This window comes from Phocoena sinus, chromosome 3 (assembly GCF_008692025.1).
Source record: "Phocoena sinus isolate mPhoSin1 chromosome 3, mPhoSin1.pri, whole genome shotgun sequence".
NCBI classification, from domain to species: domain Eukaryota; kingdom Metazoa; phylum Chordata; class Mammalia; order Artiodactyla; family Phocoenidae; genus Phocoena; species Phocoena sinus.
Genome location: NC_045765.1, coordinates 10,179,106 through 10,199,226, shown reverse-complemented (window position 1 = coordinate 10,199,226; position 20,121 = coordinate 10,179,106). Strand labels below are relative to the sequence as shown.

General features: G+C 40.7%; 1 protein-coding gene and 1 pseudogene across 2 annotated transcripts; one reads left to right on the top strand and one right to left on the bottom strand.

The window, feature by feature from the left end:
* The first annotated feature begins 1,388 nt into the window (after positions 1–1,388).
* On the top strand, positions 1,389–20,107 carry LOC116750495 (zinc finger protein 709-like). Of its 2 annotated transcripts, none has more exons than XM_032625210.1 (4): positions 1,389–1,507; positions 15,704–15,830; positions 16,047–16,107; positions 18,117–20,107. In XM_032625210.1, exons 1-4 carry the CDS (start codon positions 1,505–1,507, stop codon positions 19,516–19,518), a joined length of 1,593 nt encoding a protein of 530 aa, XP_032481101.1. In that variant the 5' UTR covers positions 1,389–1,504; the 3' UTR covers positions 19,519–20,107. The 2 variants fall into 2 exon arrangements, with proteins under 2 accessions (XP_032481101.1, XP_032481100.1); XM_032625209.1 differs by having other exon boundaries at positions 17,955–19,540.
* On the bottom strand, positions 11,466–11,559 carry LOC116752399 (annotated as a pseudogene).
* Positions 20,108–20,121: the final 14 nt, after the last annotated feature.

Sequence of the window (20,121 nt, the reverse complement as noted above, 5' to 3'; positions counted from 1 at the left end):
GAATTTGCTGGAGACACAGGTTGGACTACCTTGAGATTTAAAACATTTAGGGAGTCCAGTCTCAGGGAACCCCCCAAATTTATGAATTTTTCCTACAGGAGCCCAACCAGGTTCTCCTCATGAATGATGGAAAAACACTGCCTCATGCTTCATGCACGAATCAGGAAAACAATTTTGATAAGCATACAAAGCACTCTGTTCCCTGTAACTCAGGCTCTCAAAGAAAATTAACTTGCCAAAACCTTATCTGAAATGGGGCAGAGCAGTCAGACAGCTCCCTGACCCTTCAGGTTTTCTCTGTCAAAAGGGAAGGAATGAATACTAAGAACCTGTTCTGAGGCTCATAGTCCAGGGATTCTGTCCTGCCAAAACATTACAGGTTCAATCATAAGAGAACATTTTTCCACACCAGTACCTTCCTACCGTATCAACAGGGCTCAGTATATAACGAGTGGATTAAAACAGAGTTTTAAGACACAGACTATTTAACATTGGGTTTCTAGGGATACCCAAACATAGCAGGGGAGATAAATACAAGGAGACTTGTATACAGCATAAGGTATAGTAAAAGGGAAACTTATAAACACCTATATTAAGAAAGCAAGCTATCAAATTAACAACCTAAATTTACACCTCAAAAACTAGAAAAAGAACAAGCTAAACCTAAAGTATAAAATGAGTACTTTTCAAACTACAAAACATGATGAAAAGAAATTAAGACAAGTGTAAATAGGAAACATCCCAATTTTATGGTTCAGAAGAGTTAACACTGCTGAACTGGCACTACTTCACAAAATGATCTGAAGATTCAATGTAGTACCTATTATAATGCCAGCTATAATCTTTGTAAGAAATTGGCAAGTTGTTTCATAATTTTATATGAGTGGGGAAGACGCAGGGATGGATGGAAGGCTCAATCCTGTCAAAGGACAAATATTAAAATGGAGCCAGACTATTACAGATGGCGGGGTCACCTTAAGTGTCTTTGTTTCTAAACAAGGGTCACAATTTAGAATGGTCTGACAGACTTAAGCCAAGACCCTGACCCATATAGGACGTAAGACCCTGTTGTTTCAGTGTCGCCTGATATGGGCCATCTTCCAGTGCTGTACTTACTTTATTCATTTGGGTATTTAATCAGCATTTCCCTGTACCTCCGCGTTCATAAAGAACTGGGCGAAAACAACACAGGCCGCCCGAAGCCGGAAAGAAGTTCGGTTTAAATGCAAACATCCTTTGCCGGATCAGGTCGCCGCCCAGCCGCAGAGTCTGGTTCAGCAGACATGCATCTTCCTGTCCCGCTGTCACTCAAGCGTGGGGGGCGAGGCCTCTCAAACTGTCCAATCAAGAATCCCGCTGGGGAAAGTGGGTGGGGACATGCACTGCATTGGCGCAGACATCCCTACTCGCCCCTAATCGTCTCTGTGGCTTTGCCGCAGTGTCCCTCACGCTGTGCTTTGCAGCGGTCGTGGGAGTCATAGGAGGGACTCAGGGAAACCTAGAAATGGTAAGTGCGCTGCCCAGCGATGTGGAGATGCGGTGCAGGGTCTGGTCGGAACCGGCCCTGGCAGGACCCGGGTCTGACCGCCGTCAACTCTGGGGTCTGCGGACCCGAGCCGCGTGTGTCTCCGCTCGGACCTCAGTCCCCTCGGTCTGGCAGCGTGGGGGCGGGGCCGGCAGCCGGAACCCCGGGCGTCCTGTCCCGTCACTGCGCGCGGCGACTTGGGCCCTGACCCCGGAGCCTCTCTGGGCAGCTCTGCGCCCGCAGTTTGTCGTCTCCCCGAGACTGTGCGGTGACCACAGGGAGGGTCATCAGGGAACAGTTGTGATTGGGTCTCCGGGGATCGTGCGTGGGAGGAGCTGTGCTCTATGGAGTCCACAGTCTCTCCTTTCACGTCAGCGGGACTCGTTTTCTTCTGAGTTTTACGAGTGTTGTGGTTTTTAGAGCAGGCTTTCAAATTCACAGCTCTTGTTTCCCCAGCCTAGCTCTGGCAATAAATACCTCCTCTCATTCCCAAAGCCAGCTTCGCTTTTCCGATTCACAGCATCACTATCAACTATTTGTCCTCTGTGGTGCATTTCAAAGCGACCGAATATTTTAACTGTTTATCCTTTTCCCACAGAGCCATGGATGGCCCTTAAAGATTTATTTTTTTTATCTGTGGATGTTTTACATGTGAAGAAAGACGAATAACCACACGGAACCATGTTCATTGTATGAAAACCTTGTGCCTCTCCCCCAAAATCCTTACAGGACACATACATCCTATGGGAAGGCCTTTGGGTGGAGTTTATTTTTGTGGAAACTGTCAGCACTGCCTCTCCCTGGGTTTGTAACTTTAAAGAGATTTACCGACTTAGTCTGCATTTTTCAATAAAGGAAAAACGTATTTAATCAATAGAGCTATAAGGACGGTATAAAATAGTTCCAAACAGGCAAGAAAGAGGTGACTCTGAGAGAAGATAAAATATTCTTGTATTACATTACATTTGTTGAGAGTTTTGGTTCCACTCTTTCTTTCCCTGAACGTGTGTAGTAAGTTTCTGAGGTCTGTGTTTACTTTTGGATATTTTCAAATGAAATTGCAGGGCTTAGACCGAAAGTGTTCGAGTATAGTTAATTATTTACAAATGAATTTCTTGCCATGGAAATAATAATTAACTGACATCTTTTATTCTGGATGGAATAGATATTTGGGGTTTTCTGCTTGAACTACTAAAGTGCCTTACCATTTTCTTTCCTCCTTCCCACATAAACACTGGATTTAAGTTATTCTGCCGTATTGTTCAAAAACTGGCTTTGTGTCATTTAAAATCTCAGGGATCCAAAGCAAGTCCAGGGAGAGTAGAGGCCTGTGGTCAGTGAGCCTCACTAAGGCCCCCTTGAGGTTGGAAAGGGAAGTACTGCGAAATCTAGTTGGTTCTTCCTGGGAAGCCTTACCCTTTCAGGTGTCCTCCCTGTTCGCATCCACCACAGAAGGAAACTTTATAGTGAGAGAAGATGCAGAGCTTTGGAAAGCTGGCGGTGCACCTGCACGTGGGGGTGGGGATGATGCCTTTTTTAGGTTGTAGTTGTAGTTCCGTAGGCCTAGATACTTTTAGACAGAGTGTTTGAGTTTTGCATCCACAGTGTACGTGCAGTTAGTGTAATTTGTACACACTGAGAGTCTGTGAAGATCAGGTGTTCTGTCTCATGGACAGAAGGTTTATGAATTGGGGAGTTCCTTTGGGTCAGAGCCTTAAACTGAATCAGCCTGAGAATTTCCTGACTTGTGACAAGAGAAGCCTGGAGGAGGGAGTGCTTCCATGCTTACAGGAGAGGGGAGGACATGTAGAGCTCCCAGAGGTGATTTGTGTGGCTGCTAACCTGTCCCTACCCTCCTTCACCAGGGACTGACCCACTCTAGGGGTTCCATCTCAACCTGGAGTGTTTAGACACCAAGTCGAATATGTTCAACTTTCTGAAAATGGGGTTTTCTTCTGAATTTGAGGGAAGCAGCCTGCTCATCTGTTTTGATTTCAGTATTTGGATTCTTTTATCCAAAATATTGCAGCCCTTTAACTCTAGTTTGCACCAGCACTTGGGATTTTAAAATGTAAATTGATCGAGAGATATGATGTAAGGCAAGAAAATTGTGGAACCAAATAGGATTTTTATTCCATTTAGGCAAGAGAACCTCAAGATGTGAGATGGGCATATTTAAGTTCTCAGGTGCTTTTTTCATTTTTAGATCAGTGTATGTGCCTGTCCCTAGAGCAATTTGACATTTAAAAGGCTATTATACTATTCCTAAGGTAAATGAGTTCCTATTTTAATGAATGTGAGGAAAAAAACAATTGAATTTCTATTTTCATCGATATGAGGAAAATCCTCAAAACCTCTGTAAATATTTGAAATTCTTAGTTTACTTCAGCTCTTACTTTGCAAGTCCTAGTGTATTAAAGTATGCCATTCGCTCCTGAAAACATCACCAGTGTGAAATATAGTGGAAGGACAAACTGTAAGGCCCCTAGTCCTTTTCGTTAGAAAGGGATTTGTAAATTATTTACAGTCTGCAGTCTTATACAGCTTACTGTTTAAAGGATTAAGTCTTGATGTGGTTTCCTATGAAGAAAAGTTAAAATTAAATTAATTTTTAAATGTAAAAGTTAATATAAAATAATTATTAAGCATAGCAAAATACGGCGTATAAAATTTTTTCTCCTTCTTTTAAATAAATAATTCATGGGAAGGTTAAAAAAATCCCTAAGATAGGAAACTAACTTAAGGCAACTCCCTGCCCACATATCCCACTCCACTTCTGTGCAAAGAACCAGTTTTGATTACTTCCATCATCCTGCTAGTGTTTCTTTATATAAAACCAAGTCATGTGAATGCACATTTTTCTTCTGTTTGTTCTTGGGTGGGGTGGTGGGGATCTACATATTTGATGTTTGACTACTGAAAACTTAGGCCTCACCCCTCCCTTTTCCCCTAGCGCTTCTTACCTGGGCAGGCTGATAAGAAAGCCTGGAAGCTCCTGCTGCTGTTTGTTGGGGTCTCCTCCTGTGCGCTCTCCTGCCCTGTGTGGCACTGTTGATCCCAGCAACGCTGGGTTCTATGTACAGAGGATTCTGAATTGGCAGTTTCTGTAATTCTTTGTCCTTTGGGAGCAGGAGTATGGGAATGGGGCCCTCCTTACAGTGTTTCTGGGTGGATGTCTTGGGTGTAACCCATCTATGTGTTTGGAGTGAAGATGTGTCTGAGGCTGGTGTCTCCCCAACTTTAGGAGGGGTTTAGTGTTACCAAGTTCAAGCTCATACTGCTCACTGTGTTACCCAAAAACTGGGTTCACCTCTAGGTGGGTGTTGAGCCAATAGACACAACCAAGCCAAAGATCGGGAGAAGGAAGGATTTATTATTACTTGCAGCAAGTAAGGAGAACACTGGGGATATTTCCCAAAGCATTGTTACCCTGAACAACAAAATTGGGGAAGTTTTAAGCTAAGGGTATATGCATATTCATGAAGGGGGTTTAGCAGAGGAGAATTCAGCATAAAATTGGGGCAAAGGTCGACAGAGTCCAAGCTTTGGTTTGTGAAGTCAGGAGGGTCAACATCATCATTCTGTCCTGCACCCGGGTGGGGGCCTTCGTTCCTGCAGAACTCAAAGATATATTATTTTGTATATATATCTATATCCCTTGAGGAGGAACTAGGACTCTGCTGTATCACTGCACTATTGTTTGACTACTTTTTCTCTGTTCTTTCATTCCTTTGTTCCTTAAGCTCATTGATTACTGAGACCTGTTCAAGGGCAAGCATTGTGTCCAGGCTTAGATCACAAAGTGGCTTAGGCCAGAAATGGCTTCTCTTATGTCAAGAAAGCCAGGGTTCTTTTTCCCTGAGGTTCCCCTAACTTACCTGCTTACAGCTGCATGACAGGCCAATAAAATGAGACGTGAGGTGTTGGGGCAAGAAGTAGTGACTTTATTCTGAAAGTTAGCAAACCGAGAAGGTGGACTAACTTCCTAAAGAACCATCTTAATTCAGAAAAGAATTTAGGTTTCTTTTATGCTAGGAGGAGAAGTGAGAGGGCAGTTTTTCATCTTCTTGTGGCATTTTCCCAGGAGGCAGGAGGTCCCAGCTCCTAAGTCACCCTTATCTGTAGATACCATCTAGCCCTGGAAAACAGCTAGTCAAAAGTGCTGTTATTCTTAGGAATTAGGGTTTGGTTAATGATTTTCATGCTGTAGGGGATGAAGTTTAGGAGGACAAAGTAAAATACTTTAGTGCATTCTGTGAAGTTAGTACAGCTTAATCAGGTCAGTTAATAAAATATAGAAGGCCTGAGAATTCTCTGGTGGTCCAGTGGTTAGGCCTCAGTGCTTTCACCGCTGTGGCCCAGGTTCAGCCCCTGGTCGGGAAGCTAAGATACCGCAAGCTGACTGGCTCGGCAAAGGGTGGGGGGGAATATATATATATATATATATATATATATATACATACACACACGCACACACACACACATATGTGTGTGTGTGCGTATGTGTGTGTAAAAGGACTTTTGTAACAAGGCAAGAGAGCAAATAGCCCCTGTTACATTAGGGTGTTATGAATACTATTATACCCTGTGAATGAGGTGAGCCTAGGGGTTACTTCTTAAAGAGCAGTTATTTCAAAGAGAAAGAAAGAGAAGAGAAGGAAGGGAGCCAGTAGTTGGTGGACTGAGTATACTCTCCAAATACCAGAGGGCTCATCGGCAGCACCTCTGCTGCAGCTGCTTCTCCCTCTACTGCAACAAAGATCCTGACCCTCTGAGTTATTAGGGACGACACAATAACCTCACTGTGACACAGCAAAGGAATTAGCTTTAACTGATTTAAGCTTGGGTTACTTAAATTATATGTCATGGAGGAAGAGCCATGATACATCTTCACCTAGTTATCCTCAGGGAACCTCAGCATCCTTGCCATTTCACAGTCTCTGCAGGTAGGATCTGCACTGCGTGCACTTTGCTCCAGGAACACAGGTATGACATCACACTAATGACGTCCTCCTCTGAGGATATTCGTTTCACACTCATTCAGAAGTAGTATTGGAATGGGAGCTCACACGAGATGGATGGGCCATTGACCCATGCCTAAGATAAGACCCTCATGCCTTGGTCAAGTTCCTGAAAATTCTTGGATAATTAGATGGCTGCTCCCTCTCTGACACTGTGAAGAAATGGTTATATAGTCTTTTTCAGTACCCACAAGATCTGCTGGGTCCTTTTGGTGTTGGGAGGCAACGTTTTCCTTGTTTACTAATTTTACTTGAGCCCATATTTGCTATTGCTTGGAAATTTGCCCACCTTGAGGTCACCCCTACCACAGAAGGCTCTAGACTGTGTTTAAATTGCCATACAACAGCCATACATAACACTAACTTGTGTTAGAGTCCTCTTAGCCTCCTTCACTGTAGAGTTTTCAGTGACCTTTCATACCTCCTGGAGTTACCCACGATGGCCTTAAATTGTCCATAGGCTTCTGATGCAAGAAACTGCCCTGTGCCTCACACTGTTTGCCATTAGAGCTGCAGTGACTGTCACACACTAAGCTGTCTTGAAAATAAAGGGTCTTGGGGCTTCCCTGGTGGCGCAGTGGTTAAGAATCCGCTTGCCAATGCAAGGGACACGGGTTCAAGCCCTGGCCTGGGAAGATCCCACATGCCGCAGAGTAACTAAGCCCGTGTGCCACAACTACTGAGCGTGCGCTCTAGAGCCCGCGAGCCACAACTACTGAAGCCCGTGCGCCTAGAGCCCGTGCTCCCAACAAGAGAAGCCAGCGCAATGAGAAGCCCGTGCACCACAACGAAGAGTAGCCCCCGCTCGCTGCAACCAGAGAAAGCCCACGCACAGCAATGAAGACCCAACGCAGCCAAAAAGAAAAAAAAAAAAGAAAAGATCTCATAAGCACTGAGCTTGTGACCCTCTGCTGAGCTGCCCATTGTGCCTTTGACCCTAGAACTAGCACCCCATCGGGTTGGCATGCCTACCAGCACCACTGTGTGCAATGATGGAGCGAAACCTGTCCTGGTTTATGCATCCTGCAGGAGGGTGACCTGTTCTCTCTTCAGTCCATTAAAGGATGCTGTGGTCTTGGAAGAGGTCACTACTCCCCCAGATGGAGACTTCCCTCGGGAGTTTCTTGGGATTAACTGAATGCATAGCTCTGGGGTGTGCATAGACATTAAGGATGACAATATGCATTTGTGCATGATGAGCTCAGTGGAGAGTTGCTGCTCTTCATCCCTTGTGATATCCCTGATAAATGACCAACCCACACAGCTAACCAAACATCAGAGAGTCATCTTGATACTGGCCAAAAATTGGCCCCATCTACATGTATTCACAGCCTTTTGGACGATGTCCGAGAACTGCCCCTTTGTATTAAAAGAAATGTTGGGATCTCTTGATTTAGAGATACCCAAAATAGAATTCAGGGTTATTCTCACCTGTACATATACTAGGTCCACAATATAGGGACTCACCAGGACACTCTTATCCATGTTGGAGTCCCAGACATGACTGGTAGTAACCGTGGCACTTCTCAGAAAATACAGTGCTGCTCTCCAACATGACATTCAGTTGAAGTTTCACTTCCGTTAACAGGTCTCAGGCTCATGGAGCACCATACTGGCTTATTGAAATAAGTTCAAATCAGTTGTATGAAAGGTGTCCCGTTTTGGTCATCAGTCATCAGGGGTGAATTGCAATGAGTCTGTCTTCAACTTTTTTTTTTTTTCTAATTCACTTCAGTTTTCTTTTGGAGCAATTTTAGGCTTACAGAAAAAGAAAAATAGAGAGTTCCCACGTAACCACTCTGCATCCACACAGTTTACACTATTTTTAAATCTTGTGTGTGGAACATTTGTTAAAATTGTTCAGTGAATGTTGATACATTAAAGTATACAGTTTACAGTAGCATTGACTCCTTGTGTTAAAAGATCTATAGATCCTGGCAAATGTTTAATGACATATATCCTTCATTTCATTTCTGTATCCTATAGCGTAGTTTCATGTCCCTAAAAATCCTATATGCCCAACCTATTCATTCATTCTTCCCTTGAACCCTCAAATCCTTTACAATCAGAGATTTTTTTCTTGGCTTATAGTTTTGTCTTTTCCAGATTGTCACATACTTGGAATCATACAGTGTGTAGCTTTGTGAGATTAGCTTCTTTCACTCAGCAATATACTTTTTTTTTTTTTTAATTCGGCTGCACGGCATGGGGAATCATACTTCCCCGACCAGGGATCGAACCCATGCCCCCTGCGTTGGGAGCACAGAGTCTTAACCACTGGACCACCAGGGAAGTCCCTTTTGGGTTCCTCCATGTGTTTTCATGGCTTGATACCTTATTTCCTTTGGTATCCTTCAACCTTGCTCTGCTCTTATTAATTCCAAGAGTAATCTCTGTTGTAGATTCTTTCAGATCTTTTACATAGACAATCATGTCATATAGAACAAAGACAGTTTTATTTCTTGCTTCCCAATCTGTATATCTTTTATTTCCTTTTCTTTTCTTACTGCATTGACTAGGGCTTCTAGTACAATGTGTTTTGTTTTTATTTTTTTCTGTGTGTGTGTGTGTGTGTGTGTGTGTGTGTGTGTGTGTGTGTTGTTTGTAGTAGTGTTGAATAGGAGTGGTGAGAGGGATCTTCTTGCTCTGTTCCATTCCTGTCTTACCAGTAAAGCATCTAGTTTCCCACCACTAAGTATGATGTTAGCTCCAGGTGTCATGCAAATGTTCTTTCTCAAAAAGAGAGAGTTCCCTTCTATTATTAGTTTGTCATCATAAATGGATATTGGATGGTGTCAAGTCCTTTTTCATGTTCATTTCCCCCTTCTTTCATTTCTGATATGAGTAATTTCTGTCTTCCCTCCTTTCTCTGTTATGTTGACTAGATACTTATCACTTTTATTAAATTGATCTCATCAAAGGACAGCTTTTGTTATTGAAAACAGAAGAGTGTTTTTTTTCAATATATTTTAAATAATTTCAGATTTTTTGCTCCTTTAAATATTTCCACATTCTTTGATTTTCCAATCAAGCTTATCCTCAAAAGCACCACCAACTGTTTAATTTCTGTTTCCTGAAAGGTTTAGTTTTCCACTAATGGCTTCACAAGATCCACATCAAAACTCCACCAGCTTTCCATTTTCCATTACCACCAGTTCTTCACCTTTGCCATTATTTGGTGTTCTGAAGGTTTGTAATTTTAGCCATTGTAGGAAGTGTCGGGTGATATCTCATTCTTTTATTTTCAGTTTCCTGGTAATATATTAAGAATTTTTTCATGTGATTATTTACCATCTGTATATCGTCAATAAAATGTGTGTTCAGATCTTTTGCTCATTTTTAATTAGGTTTTCTTTTTGTTCAGTTTTAAGAGTCCTTTGGATGTTTTGGATACCAGCGCTTTATCGTATAGATGATTTCCAAGGATTTTCTGCCGGTCTGTGGCTTGTGTTTTCATTCTCTTAGCACTGTGTTTCACTGAGCAGGAGTTTCTCGTTTTAATGAAGTCAAAGTTATTTTTATCTTTTGGATCTTGCATTTGCTTTTGTATCTAAAAATTAGTCACCAAAACCAAGGTCACCTAGATTTTCTCATATGTTATCTTTTTGGAATGTTGTAGTTTTACATTTTACACTAACTACTCTGACCCATTTTGGGTTAATTTTTATGAAAGGTTTTAAATCTCTGTCTAGATTCATTTCTTCATTCTGCATGTGGATATCCAATTTTTCCAGCATTATTTGTTGAAAAGACTAAATTTTTTCTAAATTAAATATTGCCTTTGGTCCTTCATCAAAGTTGAGTTCACTATTATGTGTGGATCTGTAGAAAAGCACTTGACTTGTGCATGTTAACGTTTTAATCCTCAACCTTCCTCTACTCTCTTAGTAGTTCAAGGTCTTTTTTTTTTTTTTTTTTGCTCTTGGAATTCTTTGAGGTTTTCTCCAAAGACAGTCTTGTCATATGCCAGCCAAGGCAGTTTTATTTCTTCTCATTTTTTATCCTTTTTATTTACTTTTCCTGTCTGATTGCATTAGCTAAAAATTCCAGTATAAGATTGATAAAGGAATGGTGAGAGGGGACATCCTTGCCTTCTTCTTGATGTTACCAGAAAGCATCTAGGTCTTTCTGTATAGTGCATTTATATTAAACAAGAGGCCAGTTGATGTAGAAGTAGATGTGGGCAGAGGGGAAGCATTCTCTAGGACACTGATTTGATCTCAATCTTTTAGTGATCCTGTATCTCTGGGTTTGACTTTCTGTGATACAATGAGAAAGATGTTTGGTCTTTGTTCTGCATTCCTAGCAAAAACTTTTGAAGTCCTTGGAATGACTTGAGTAATAAGGGTGATAGAGTGTCTTTTGTTTTAGGTAAATTATGAAACCTGATGGTGTGTCAAGGAAATCTATGATTTGTAGACGGCTGAGTAGAAACGTTGGTAACCAAAGCACGCCATTTGTGTCTGGCATCTGAAGTAGAGGCATTGTCTAGTACTGAGCGCTTAAATCTATAGAGTGTAACATATGTGAGTTAGTGTTAGAATTGAATTGAACTGTTGGACATCTATTTGGTGACAGAGAGTTGGAGAAGTGGCATTGGGACACCACATATTTGTTGTTAGGAGGGGAAAAAAACACTATTATCCTCAGAGGTGCCCCCACCTTTGAGAGCAGAAAATGCTAAAAGAGACTCATGTTGGCTATTTCCCTACAGCCACAGGTCAGTTAGGCTCTAGCAAAATCCCAGTTAGTTGCGTGCTTGTGAAATAGATTGTTTTCAGGACAGGCCTTGTTAAAAAGAAGAGACTATTCTGGGTATATTTTTATTTATTTATTTATTTTTATGTGTTTATTTTTACAGTTGATTTACAGTATTATATTAGTTTCAGGTGTACAGCATAGTGATTCAGTATTTTTATAAAAATATGGAACACTTCATTAATTTGCATGTCATCCTGCTGATCTTCTCTGTATTGTTCCAATTTTATTTAAAAATTTTTATTGGAGTACAGTTGATTTACAATGTTGTTTTAGTTTCAGGTGTCTGGGTATACTTTTTTGTTTCTATTTCTAATTTGGAGACAGCAGTTTACCCTGTGACCTCAGTTCTCTGGTGGAAGAGTTGTTGCTTTTAAGTTTCTTGGCTTTTTTTCTTCTGAGGACTAGAAGGTACCAGAAGCTGACTTCCAAGCTCCTTAGATACCAGACCATAGATAAGAAGTCTCTGACTCCTTTTTTTGATGTTTGACTGCTAACAACTTTAAACCTTACTTCCTCTTTCTTTCATCTACTTGTGCCCACATCTGTACATGGTGATAAGAAAGCCTCAGTCTCCTTTCCTTTGATTCTGGCAAGTGATTGAATCCACAGAAGGCCTTGCTCGTGTACTTGAATTCTCACCCTATACCATCCCCTAAGCTCAATAAAAAACCCAGGCCAGGCTCCTTTCCTTCTTTCCTTGATGTCTCAAGGCATTTTTCACCTTCTTCAGAGGCTTCCTTTCCTTTTCCCAAACACTTCCATTATAGAAGTAAGAAACCCCTTTCATGCTCTTTACCTGTGTATGTGTTATCATCAGTGCAGATATCTGAACTAAATCTCGGGTGAGGCTTTATCAGTCTTTGCAGGAGACCATAACAGTTACAGAATAGGTAACATGCTGCACTTTTTGCAGTACTCTTTGCTTTACTGTTTTATTGATAAAACCTTCAGATCTGTTGATATTAGTGTATGCCACCCTTGTATATCTCTCCAAGTGCAACTATGCAATAAATTCTGTGGACATTGTTGGGAATTGCTGGGCTGTAAATAGTGATCAAGTCCATATTCACAGAAAATAGCAATGGAGTATATCACTTGGCCATTCCATTCCTCCATTTGTGCATAATTTAATGATTTTTTCCGCCAATGGTCTTCAACACTTGGGATTTTCTTTTTCTTCTTCTTTTTTTTTTTTTCTTGGCTGCTTTGGGTCTTCGTTGCTGCGCGCGGGCTTTCTCTAGTTGTGGCAAGTGGGGGCTACTCTTCATTGCAGTGCGCAGGCTTCTCATTGCAGTGGCTTCTCTTGTGGAGCATGGGCTCTAGGGCACGCAGGCTTCAGTAGTTGTGGCATGCAGGCTCAGTAGTTGTGGAGCACAGGCTTAGTTGCTCCGTAGCATGTGGGATCTTCCCAGACCAGGGATTGAACCTGTTCCCCTGCACTGGCAGGCAGATTCTTAACCACTGCACCACCAGGGAAGTCCCAACACTTGAGATTATTAAATTGACTAAGTTTTGTTCTAATCACTGTGAAATGGGATTTACTGGACATATTAGTGTCCTATTACCCAGTTGCCAAGGTGATAGACATTTTTTCATATATTATCCTTTTCATATCTGTTAAATATGTTTTGCTTCTTTTTCCATTCTAAAATTGTCTCTGTTCATTTTAACTCTACAAAGTAGTCCTTTTCTATTTTTATATCTGTGTGCATTGCAGATATTTTCCTTTTTATGTAATTTTTTTTTTTTTTTTTTTTTTTGCGGTACGCGGGCCTCTCACTGTTGTGGCCTTTCCCGTTGTGGAGCACAGGCTCCGGATGCACAGGCTCAGCGGCCATGGCTCACGGGCCCAGCCGCTCCACGGCATGTGGGATATTTCCAGACCGGGGCACGAACCCGTGTCCCCTGCTGAGGCGGACTCTCAACCACTGCGCCACCAGGGAAGCCCTATGTATCTTTTAACTACCTTAATTTTAATACATTTGAATTTGTTTTTGTCTTTATAGATCATTCTTTTGCTTATATGAGATACTCTTTCTATTCTTCTATCAATAAAACATTTACCTCTGACTTCTAAAAGTGGCCTAGTTTTATCTTTCACATTTAAATCTACAATGAGGAGGCCATTGTCTATGGAATGAAGGGAAATATGCTGCATTTTTCCAACTGGATAATAGTTTGTCCCTTATGTAGTCAAGTGTCCATGATATTTGCCACTACTCTCCTGTTCTGTCCTTGAACAACTTTCCATATTAAATGCTGGTCTATGGAAGACACTTTTCCTTTCCTTTGTTCTGTTTGTTTTTCTTTCTGCTAATACTTGTATCCTCTGAATTACCATAGAGGTGTGTTAGGTAGACTGCCATGTTTTTCCATAGAAGACTTTGTCCATTTTTGGACATTCCTTCTTTGTATTAGGTTTGGAGGAGTAGCTTTTATCGAGTCCTAAAAACTGTTTTAGGTATTTGCGAAACTTAATAAATGTATCATTTGGGAGAGATGACATCTGGGCGACGCTGAATTCTTTCTAAGAACACATGCCATCATTTTACTTACTTCAGTCTACTTTAACATTACCCAATAATTTAAAAACATTTTTACATGAGGATCATTAAATATTTTGTATTAGTCTTGTTTAGTATTGAATTAAATTTGGTGTGGAGGAAACCAGAAGCAGGCTTTCAAATGTTGTCTCTTGGTGTTACCACGTAGGATGGGCTCAGTTCTCCAAGTAACAGATTAGAGACTCAGTGACCATAGTTGTTTAGGGAGGTGGGTGCTGATCAGGTAGGCACCTTCTGCTGAACATGACACAAAATTACCACTCTCCAAAGGAAAACAGGAGTTTACCATATACACTTTAGTCTCACTGAGGCACTTTTATCTGTAAGGTTGGTCGGCTTACACCCAAAAATCACAGATCCCAGATACTAGTGAAAGATGAAATTTGTGAGCAAGCATTTCTAAGGCTAAGCATTCTTGGGCCTGCTAATGTTCACTGTCTTTTGCACACTAGGTAGTTGGATTTTGTTATGAGCAAGTGCTGTTGTTCCAGTGAAGAAAGAGTAATTAGGGCTGCCCTAGGCCGCTCCTCTTACTCCCTGGACCCACAACAAGAGAGGTGTTCCTTCGTTGATGTTGCTCTACCAAACAAGCTAATTCTAGCATCAGAATTGATGGATGGGAGCCTTTTTTCTGTTCCCTTCACATGGACATCAACGGGTAATTGGTCTCATTCAGGGACCAGCATTTAGGAAATTATGCCACTGGGGAATTCCTATACCTAGGATGGGCTATCATGCTGCTGTGCCCCACCTGGGAGCTCAGAAATGAGAGAAGGTGGGAGGACAGCCTCTAGAGTGGCTGGTCAGGTATCACTTGCTGATATAAGAGAAAAGGGTTTTGTGTATTTTTTTGAGAAAGCACTGTTGAACTCTTTATGTATTTTTATAATTTGTGCAAATTCACCATGAAACCATTGAAGATTTTAATGAAGCCCTTGCAAACTTTGTCTTAACCTGTTCCCCAAGGTCATCAAGGCCCAGATTATAGTTGTATGATTCTGCCAAAATGAGGTCTTCTGTGATCTTATCATCTCAGTATGGGTGTTCTAAAAATTGTTCAGAAGCCATCCCAAGGCACATGAATATAGGGATTTTGTGGAGGTGTGAGTTGTCCTGTTTTCCTCCTCATGTCTCGGCTCTGACTCTGAATAACTTCCTAGCCCCATGAAATGAGACAGAGAAAGGAAAGCAAAACTGAGTGTGTGATAAATATTATATAAATTTTAATTTATACTCCTCCACAAGAATATTTTCATTCACCCACCTGGATCTGACTACTTCTGTTAGCCTGGAGTACTTCAGGACAATATGACTAGCTGGATCTTGTTACAGGTTGGATTTCCACAGGACTTTTGGCCTCGTGTCTGATGATGAGAATAGAAAGAAAACCTTCCAGTTCTTCAATGTGTTGTTATTTGTTAAAACCTCATGCAGATGTGAACCCGTGCTCGTATAGTGCTGCACGATATGGTGGGTACTAAAGAGGGAATGAGAAAGTTTTTATCAGAATGAACCGGTGTGCTTAAAACGGATTATTTCTTTCCTCTGTATAGCAAGTTTCTCTTATTTCTCCAAGGTGCTCTGTGTCTTGACAGAGAGGAATAAAGACTTGAAGTGATCACAGTACAAATGTAGCAGTAAATTCCTTGTGTTCATGATGCTCTTGAATTCATGAGGGAGTGTCACCGTAGAGTGAGAGTTCTAATGACAAAGTTACAGAACAAATGTTTGGAAACCGCAGAGTCATATGTGAACTTCCTATGAATTGAGTATGGATTGCTGGTGCTCTTCATTCTGTCCATTCTCTCACATACGTATTTGGGATGTTTTAGGATTCAGTGACCTTTGAGGATGTGAGTGTGAAGTTCACCACAGAGGAGTGGGCTCTGCTGGATCTATCCCAGAAGAAACTCTACAGAGATGTGATGCAGGAAACCTTTAAGAACTTGACCTCAATAGGTAGGGATGATGACATTCTTACTTAATTACTTAGTCAATTAGAGAACCAGTGTTGCTTGCTTATCAACATTTTCAAGAGGTGAAATGTGGAAAGGGACTACATTAGTAAATAAACCAGGCACGGTCATAGTTCATCATGGACCTGTCATGTAACAACTTTTCTCTGATATTTTATAACTTACTATGATTTTTTGTTGTTGGTGGTCTGCATTTTAGGAGAAAAATGGGAAGACCCTGATACTGAAGATCAGTATGAAAATCATGGGACAAATCTAAGGTGAGTTATACTCACATGAGAAAGCAATGTCCCATGACAGAATGTTAGTATGCCATGATATTTTTTGTTTTATTCAAGTACAGTTGATTTACAATGTTGTGTTAGTTTCAGGTGTACAGCAAAGTGATTCAGTTATACGTATATATATATCCATTCTCTTTCCAATTCTTTTCCATTATAGGGTATTCCAAGATACTGAATATAGTTCCCTGTGCTATACAGCAAGTCTTTGTTGTTTATCTGTTTTATATAGAGTAGTGTGTATCTGTTAACCCCAAATTCCCAATTTATCCCTTCCTCACCCTTTTCCCTTTGGTAACCATAGTTTGTTTTCTATGTCTGTGAGTCTATTTCTGTTTTATAAATAAGTTCATTTGTATCATTTTTTTGGATTCCACGTGTAAGTGATACCACATTTTCTTTATCCATTCATCCGTGATGGACATTTAGGTTACTTCCATGTCTTGGGTGTTGTAAATAGTGCTGCTATGAATACTGGGTGCATGTTTCTTTTCGAATTAGAGTTTTTGTCTTTTCCAGATATATGCCCAGGAGTGGGATTGCTGGATCATATGGTAATTCTATTTTTACTTTTTTATGGAACCTCCATACTGTTCTCCAGAGTGGCTGCACCAATTAACATTCCTACCAGCAGTGCAGGAGGGTTCCCTTTTCTCCACACCCCCTCCAGCATTTATTGTTTGTAGACTTTTTAATGATGGCCATTCTGGCCGGTGTGAGGTGATACCTCGTAGTTTTGATTTGCATTTCTCTGATAATTAGTGGTGTGGAGCATCTTCTCATGTTCCTGTTGGCCATCTGTGTGTCTTCTTTGGAGAAATGTCTGTTTCAGTCTTCTGCCCATTTTTTGATTGGGTCCTTTGGTGTTTTGATATTGAGCTGTATGAGCTATTTGTATATTTTGGAAATTAATCCCTTGTCAGTTGCATCGTTTGCAGATACTCTCTCCTATTCAGTAGGTTGTCTTTTCATTTTGTTTATGGTTTCCTTTGCTGTGCAAAAGCTTTTAAATTTCATTAGGTTCCATTTGTTTATTTTTGCTTTTGTTTCCATTACTCTAGGAGACAGATCCAAAAAAAATATTGCTGTGATTTATGTCAAAGAGTGTTCTGCCTATGTTTTTTCTCTAGGAGTTTTATAGTATCCAGTCTTACATTTAGGTCTTTAATCCATTTTGAGTTTATTTTTGTATTTGGTGTTAGAGAATGTTCTAGTTTCATTCTTTTACATGTGGCTGTCCAGTTTTCCCAGCACCACATGTTGAAGACACTGTCTTTTCTCTATTGTATATTCTTGCCTTTTTTGTCATAGATTAATTGACCATAAGTGCATGAGTTTATTTCTGGGCTTTCTATCCTTTTCCATTGATCTATGGTCTGCTTTTGTGCTAGCACCATACTGTTTTGATTACTGTGGCTTTGTAGTATAGTCTGAAGTCAGGGAGCCTGATTCCTCTAGCTTCTTCTCTCTCAAGATTGTTTATGCCATGACATTGTAAAACAAAGAAATAAGATAAATCATCCCAGCCTTAAAATTAATGAATCTTAGAATTTTTGCATCAAACCTTTTTTCTCAAATGTGTCCTAAATGTTGAGTGTTTGAAAAATAGTACACTTGGAAATCAGTATTCAGAATCACCATTTATGAATATTACTGTTTTGATAATTGCTATGATTATCTTGCAGAGCTTTAGTAAATTCACTTTCAATCAGAATGTGCAGAAAATGTGCACTTTCCTTTAAAATGGTAAAATTTTCATTGTCATAACTATTACTAAATATAATTAATAAACAATTCATTAATAATATGCTTCTTATTTTTTACAGCAGTCATATGGTAGAGAGACTCTGTAAAAATAATGAAGGTAGTCAGTATGGGGAAACATTTAGCCAAATTTCAAATCATAATCAGAAAAAGAAAACTGGAATAAAACTATGTGAATTCAGTGTATGTGGACGAATCTTCATGCGTCATTCATCCTTTAATAGGCACATGACATCTCGCACTACACCCAAACCACGTGAGTATCAGGAATATGAGGAGAAGCCATATAAATGCAAGGAATGTGGGAAAGCCTTCAAGCATCGTCAGTCCAGACATACCCATGAGAAGATTCACACTGGGGAGAAACCCTATGATTGTAAGAAATGTGGGAAGGCCTTCAAGCTTCGCCAGTCTATTCAAAGGCATGAAAGGATTCACACTGGAGAGAAACCCTATGAGTGTAAAAGATGTGGAAAAGCCTTCAGATATCACCACAACTTTCAAAAACATGAACGAACTCATACTGGAGAGAAACCCTATAGATGTAAGCACTGTGGTAAAGCCCTCAGTTCTCTCAGATACTGTCGAATTCATGAAATAACGCACACTGGAGAGAAACCTTATAAATGTAAGCAATGTGGTAAAGCTTTCAATTGTCCCAGTTACTTTATAAAACATGAGAGAACTCATAGTGGATTGAAACCATATGAATGCAAGCAGTGTGGTAAAGCCTTCAGTTGTGCCAGTTACATTCGAAGACATGAAAGGACACATACTGGAGAAAAGCCCTATGAATGTAAAAAATGTGGTAAAACCTTTAGTTGTTCAAGTTCCTTTCGAAAGCATGAGAGAACTCATACTGGAGAGAAACCCTATGAATGTAAGCAATGTGGTAAAGCCTTCAGTTATTCCAGATCCTTTCGAAGTCATGAAAGGAGACACAGTGGAGAAAAGCCCTATAAGTGTAAAAATTGTGGTAAAGCTTTTAGTTGTCCAAATTCCTGTCGAAAACATGAGAGGACTCATTCTGGACAGAAACCCTATGTATGTAAGGAATGTGGGAAAGCCTTCAGTTATCTTGCCAAATTTCAAAGACACATGATGAAGCATACTGGAGATGGACCTTATAAATGTAAAGACTGTGGGAAAGTCTTTGATTGTCCCAATTACTTTTGTTGTCATGAAAGGACTCACAGTGGAGAAAAGCCATATAAGTGTAAGGAATGTGGTAAGGCCTTCAGTTTTCTATGTTGTCGTCAAATACATGAAAAAAGTCATACTGGGGAGAGGCCCTATGAATGTCAGCAATGTGGTAAAGCCTTCACTTATCTCAGTTCCATTGGAAAACACAAAAGAACTCATACTGGAGAGAAACCCTATGAATGTAAGGAATGTGGAAAGGCCTTTATTTATCCCTCAAATGTTCAAAGACACATGATAATGCATACTGGTGATGGACCTTGCAAATGTAAGGATTGTGGGAAAGCGTGTGATTGTCCCAGTTCTTTACAAGCACATAAAAACGCTCACACTGGAGAAAAACCCTATCAATGTAAAACTTGTAGTAAAGCCTTCAGTTGTCCCAGTTCTTCTCAAAGCCATGAAAAAACTCATAATGGAGAATAGCACTATGAATGTAAGGAATGTGTGAAAGCCTTTATTTGTCCCAGTTCATTCCAAATACATAGCTCACAGTGGAGAGAAACCGTATTTTTGCAAACAGTATGGCAAAGCTTTCAGCACTCTCTGTTATATTCAGATACATGAAAGAACTCGTACTAGACAGAAACTGAATGTAAGGAATGTGGGGAAGCCTTCATGTATCACACGTTTCCAAGGACACATGAGAGTGCACACTGGAGAGAAACTATATATGTAAGGAATGTGGGAAAGCCTTAAGTCCCATTTCCTTGGAAAGCCACGAAAGAACTTGCACTGGAGAGAATTGTATTGAATGTAAACTATGTAGGAAAACCTTCACTTGCCCCACATCCTTACAAAACTATGTGAAAATGTACATGCGGGGCTCCCCTGGTGGCGCAGTGGTTGAGAGTCCGCCTGCTGATGCAGGGGAAACGGGTTCATGCCCCGGTTCGGGAAGATCCCACATGCCGTGGATCAGCTGGGCCTGTGAGCCATGGCCACTGAGCCTGCGCATCTGGAGCCTGTGCTTCTCAACGGGAGAGGCCACAACAGTGAGAGGCCCGCGTACCGCAAAAAAAAAAAAAA

What these genes read in the sequence shown, in the direction of transcription:
- LOC116750495 (XM_032625209.1), top strand. An exon ending in TAAGAACTTGACCTCAATAG is followed by an intron (nt 15,831 to 16,046) that starts GTAGGGATGATG and finishes TCTGCATTTTAG; the next exon opens with GAGAAAAATGGGAAGACCCT. An exon ending in AATCATGGGACAAATCTAAG is followed by an intron (nt 16,108 to 17,954) that starts GTGAGTTATACT and finishes TATTTTTTACAG; the next exon opens with CAGTCATATGGTAGAGAGAC.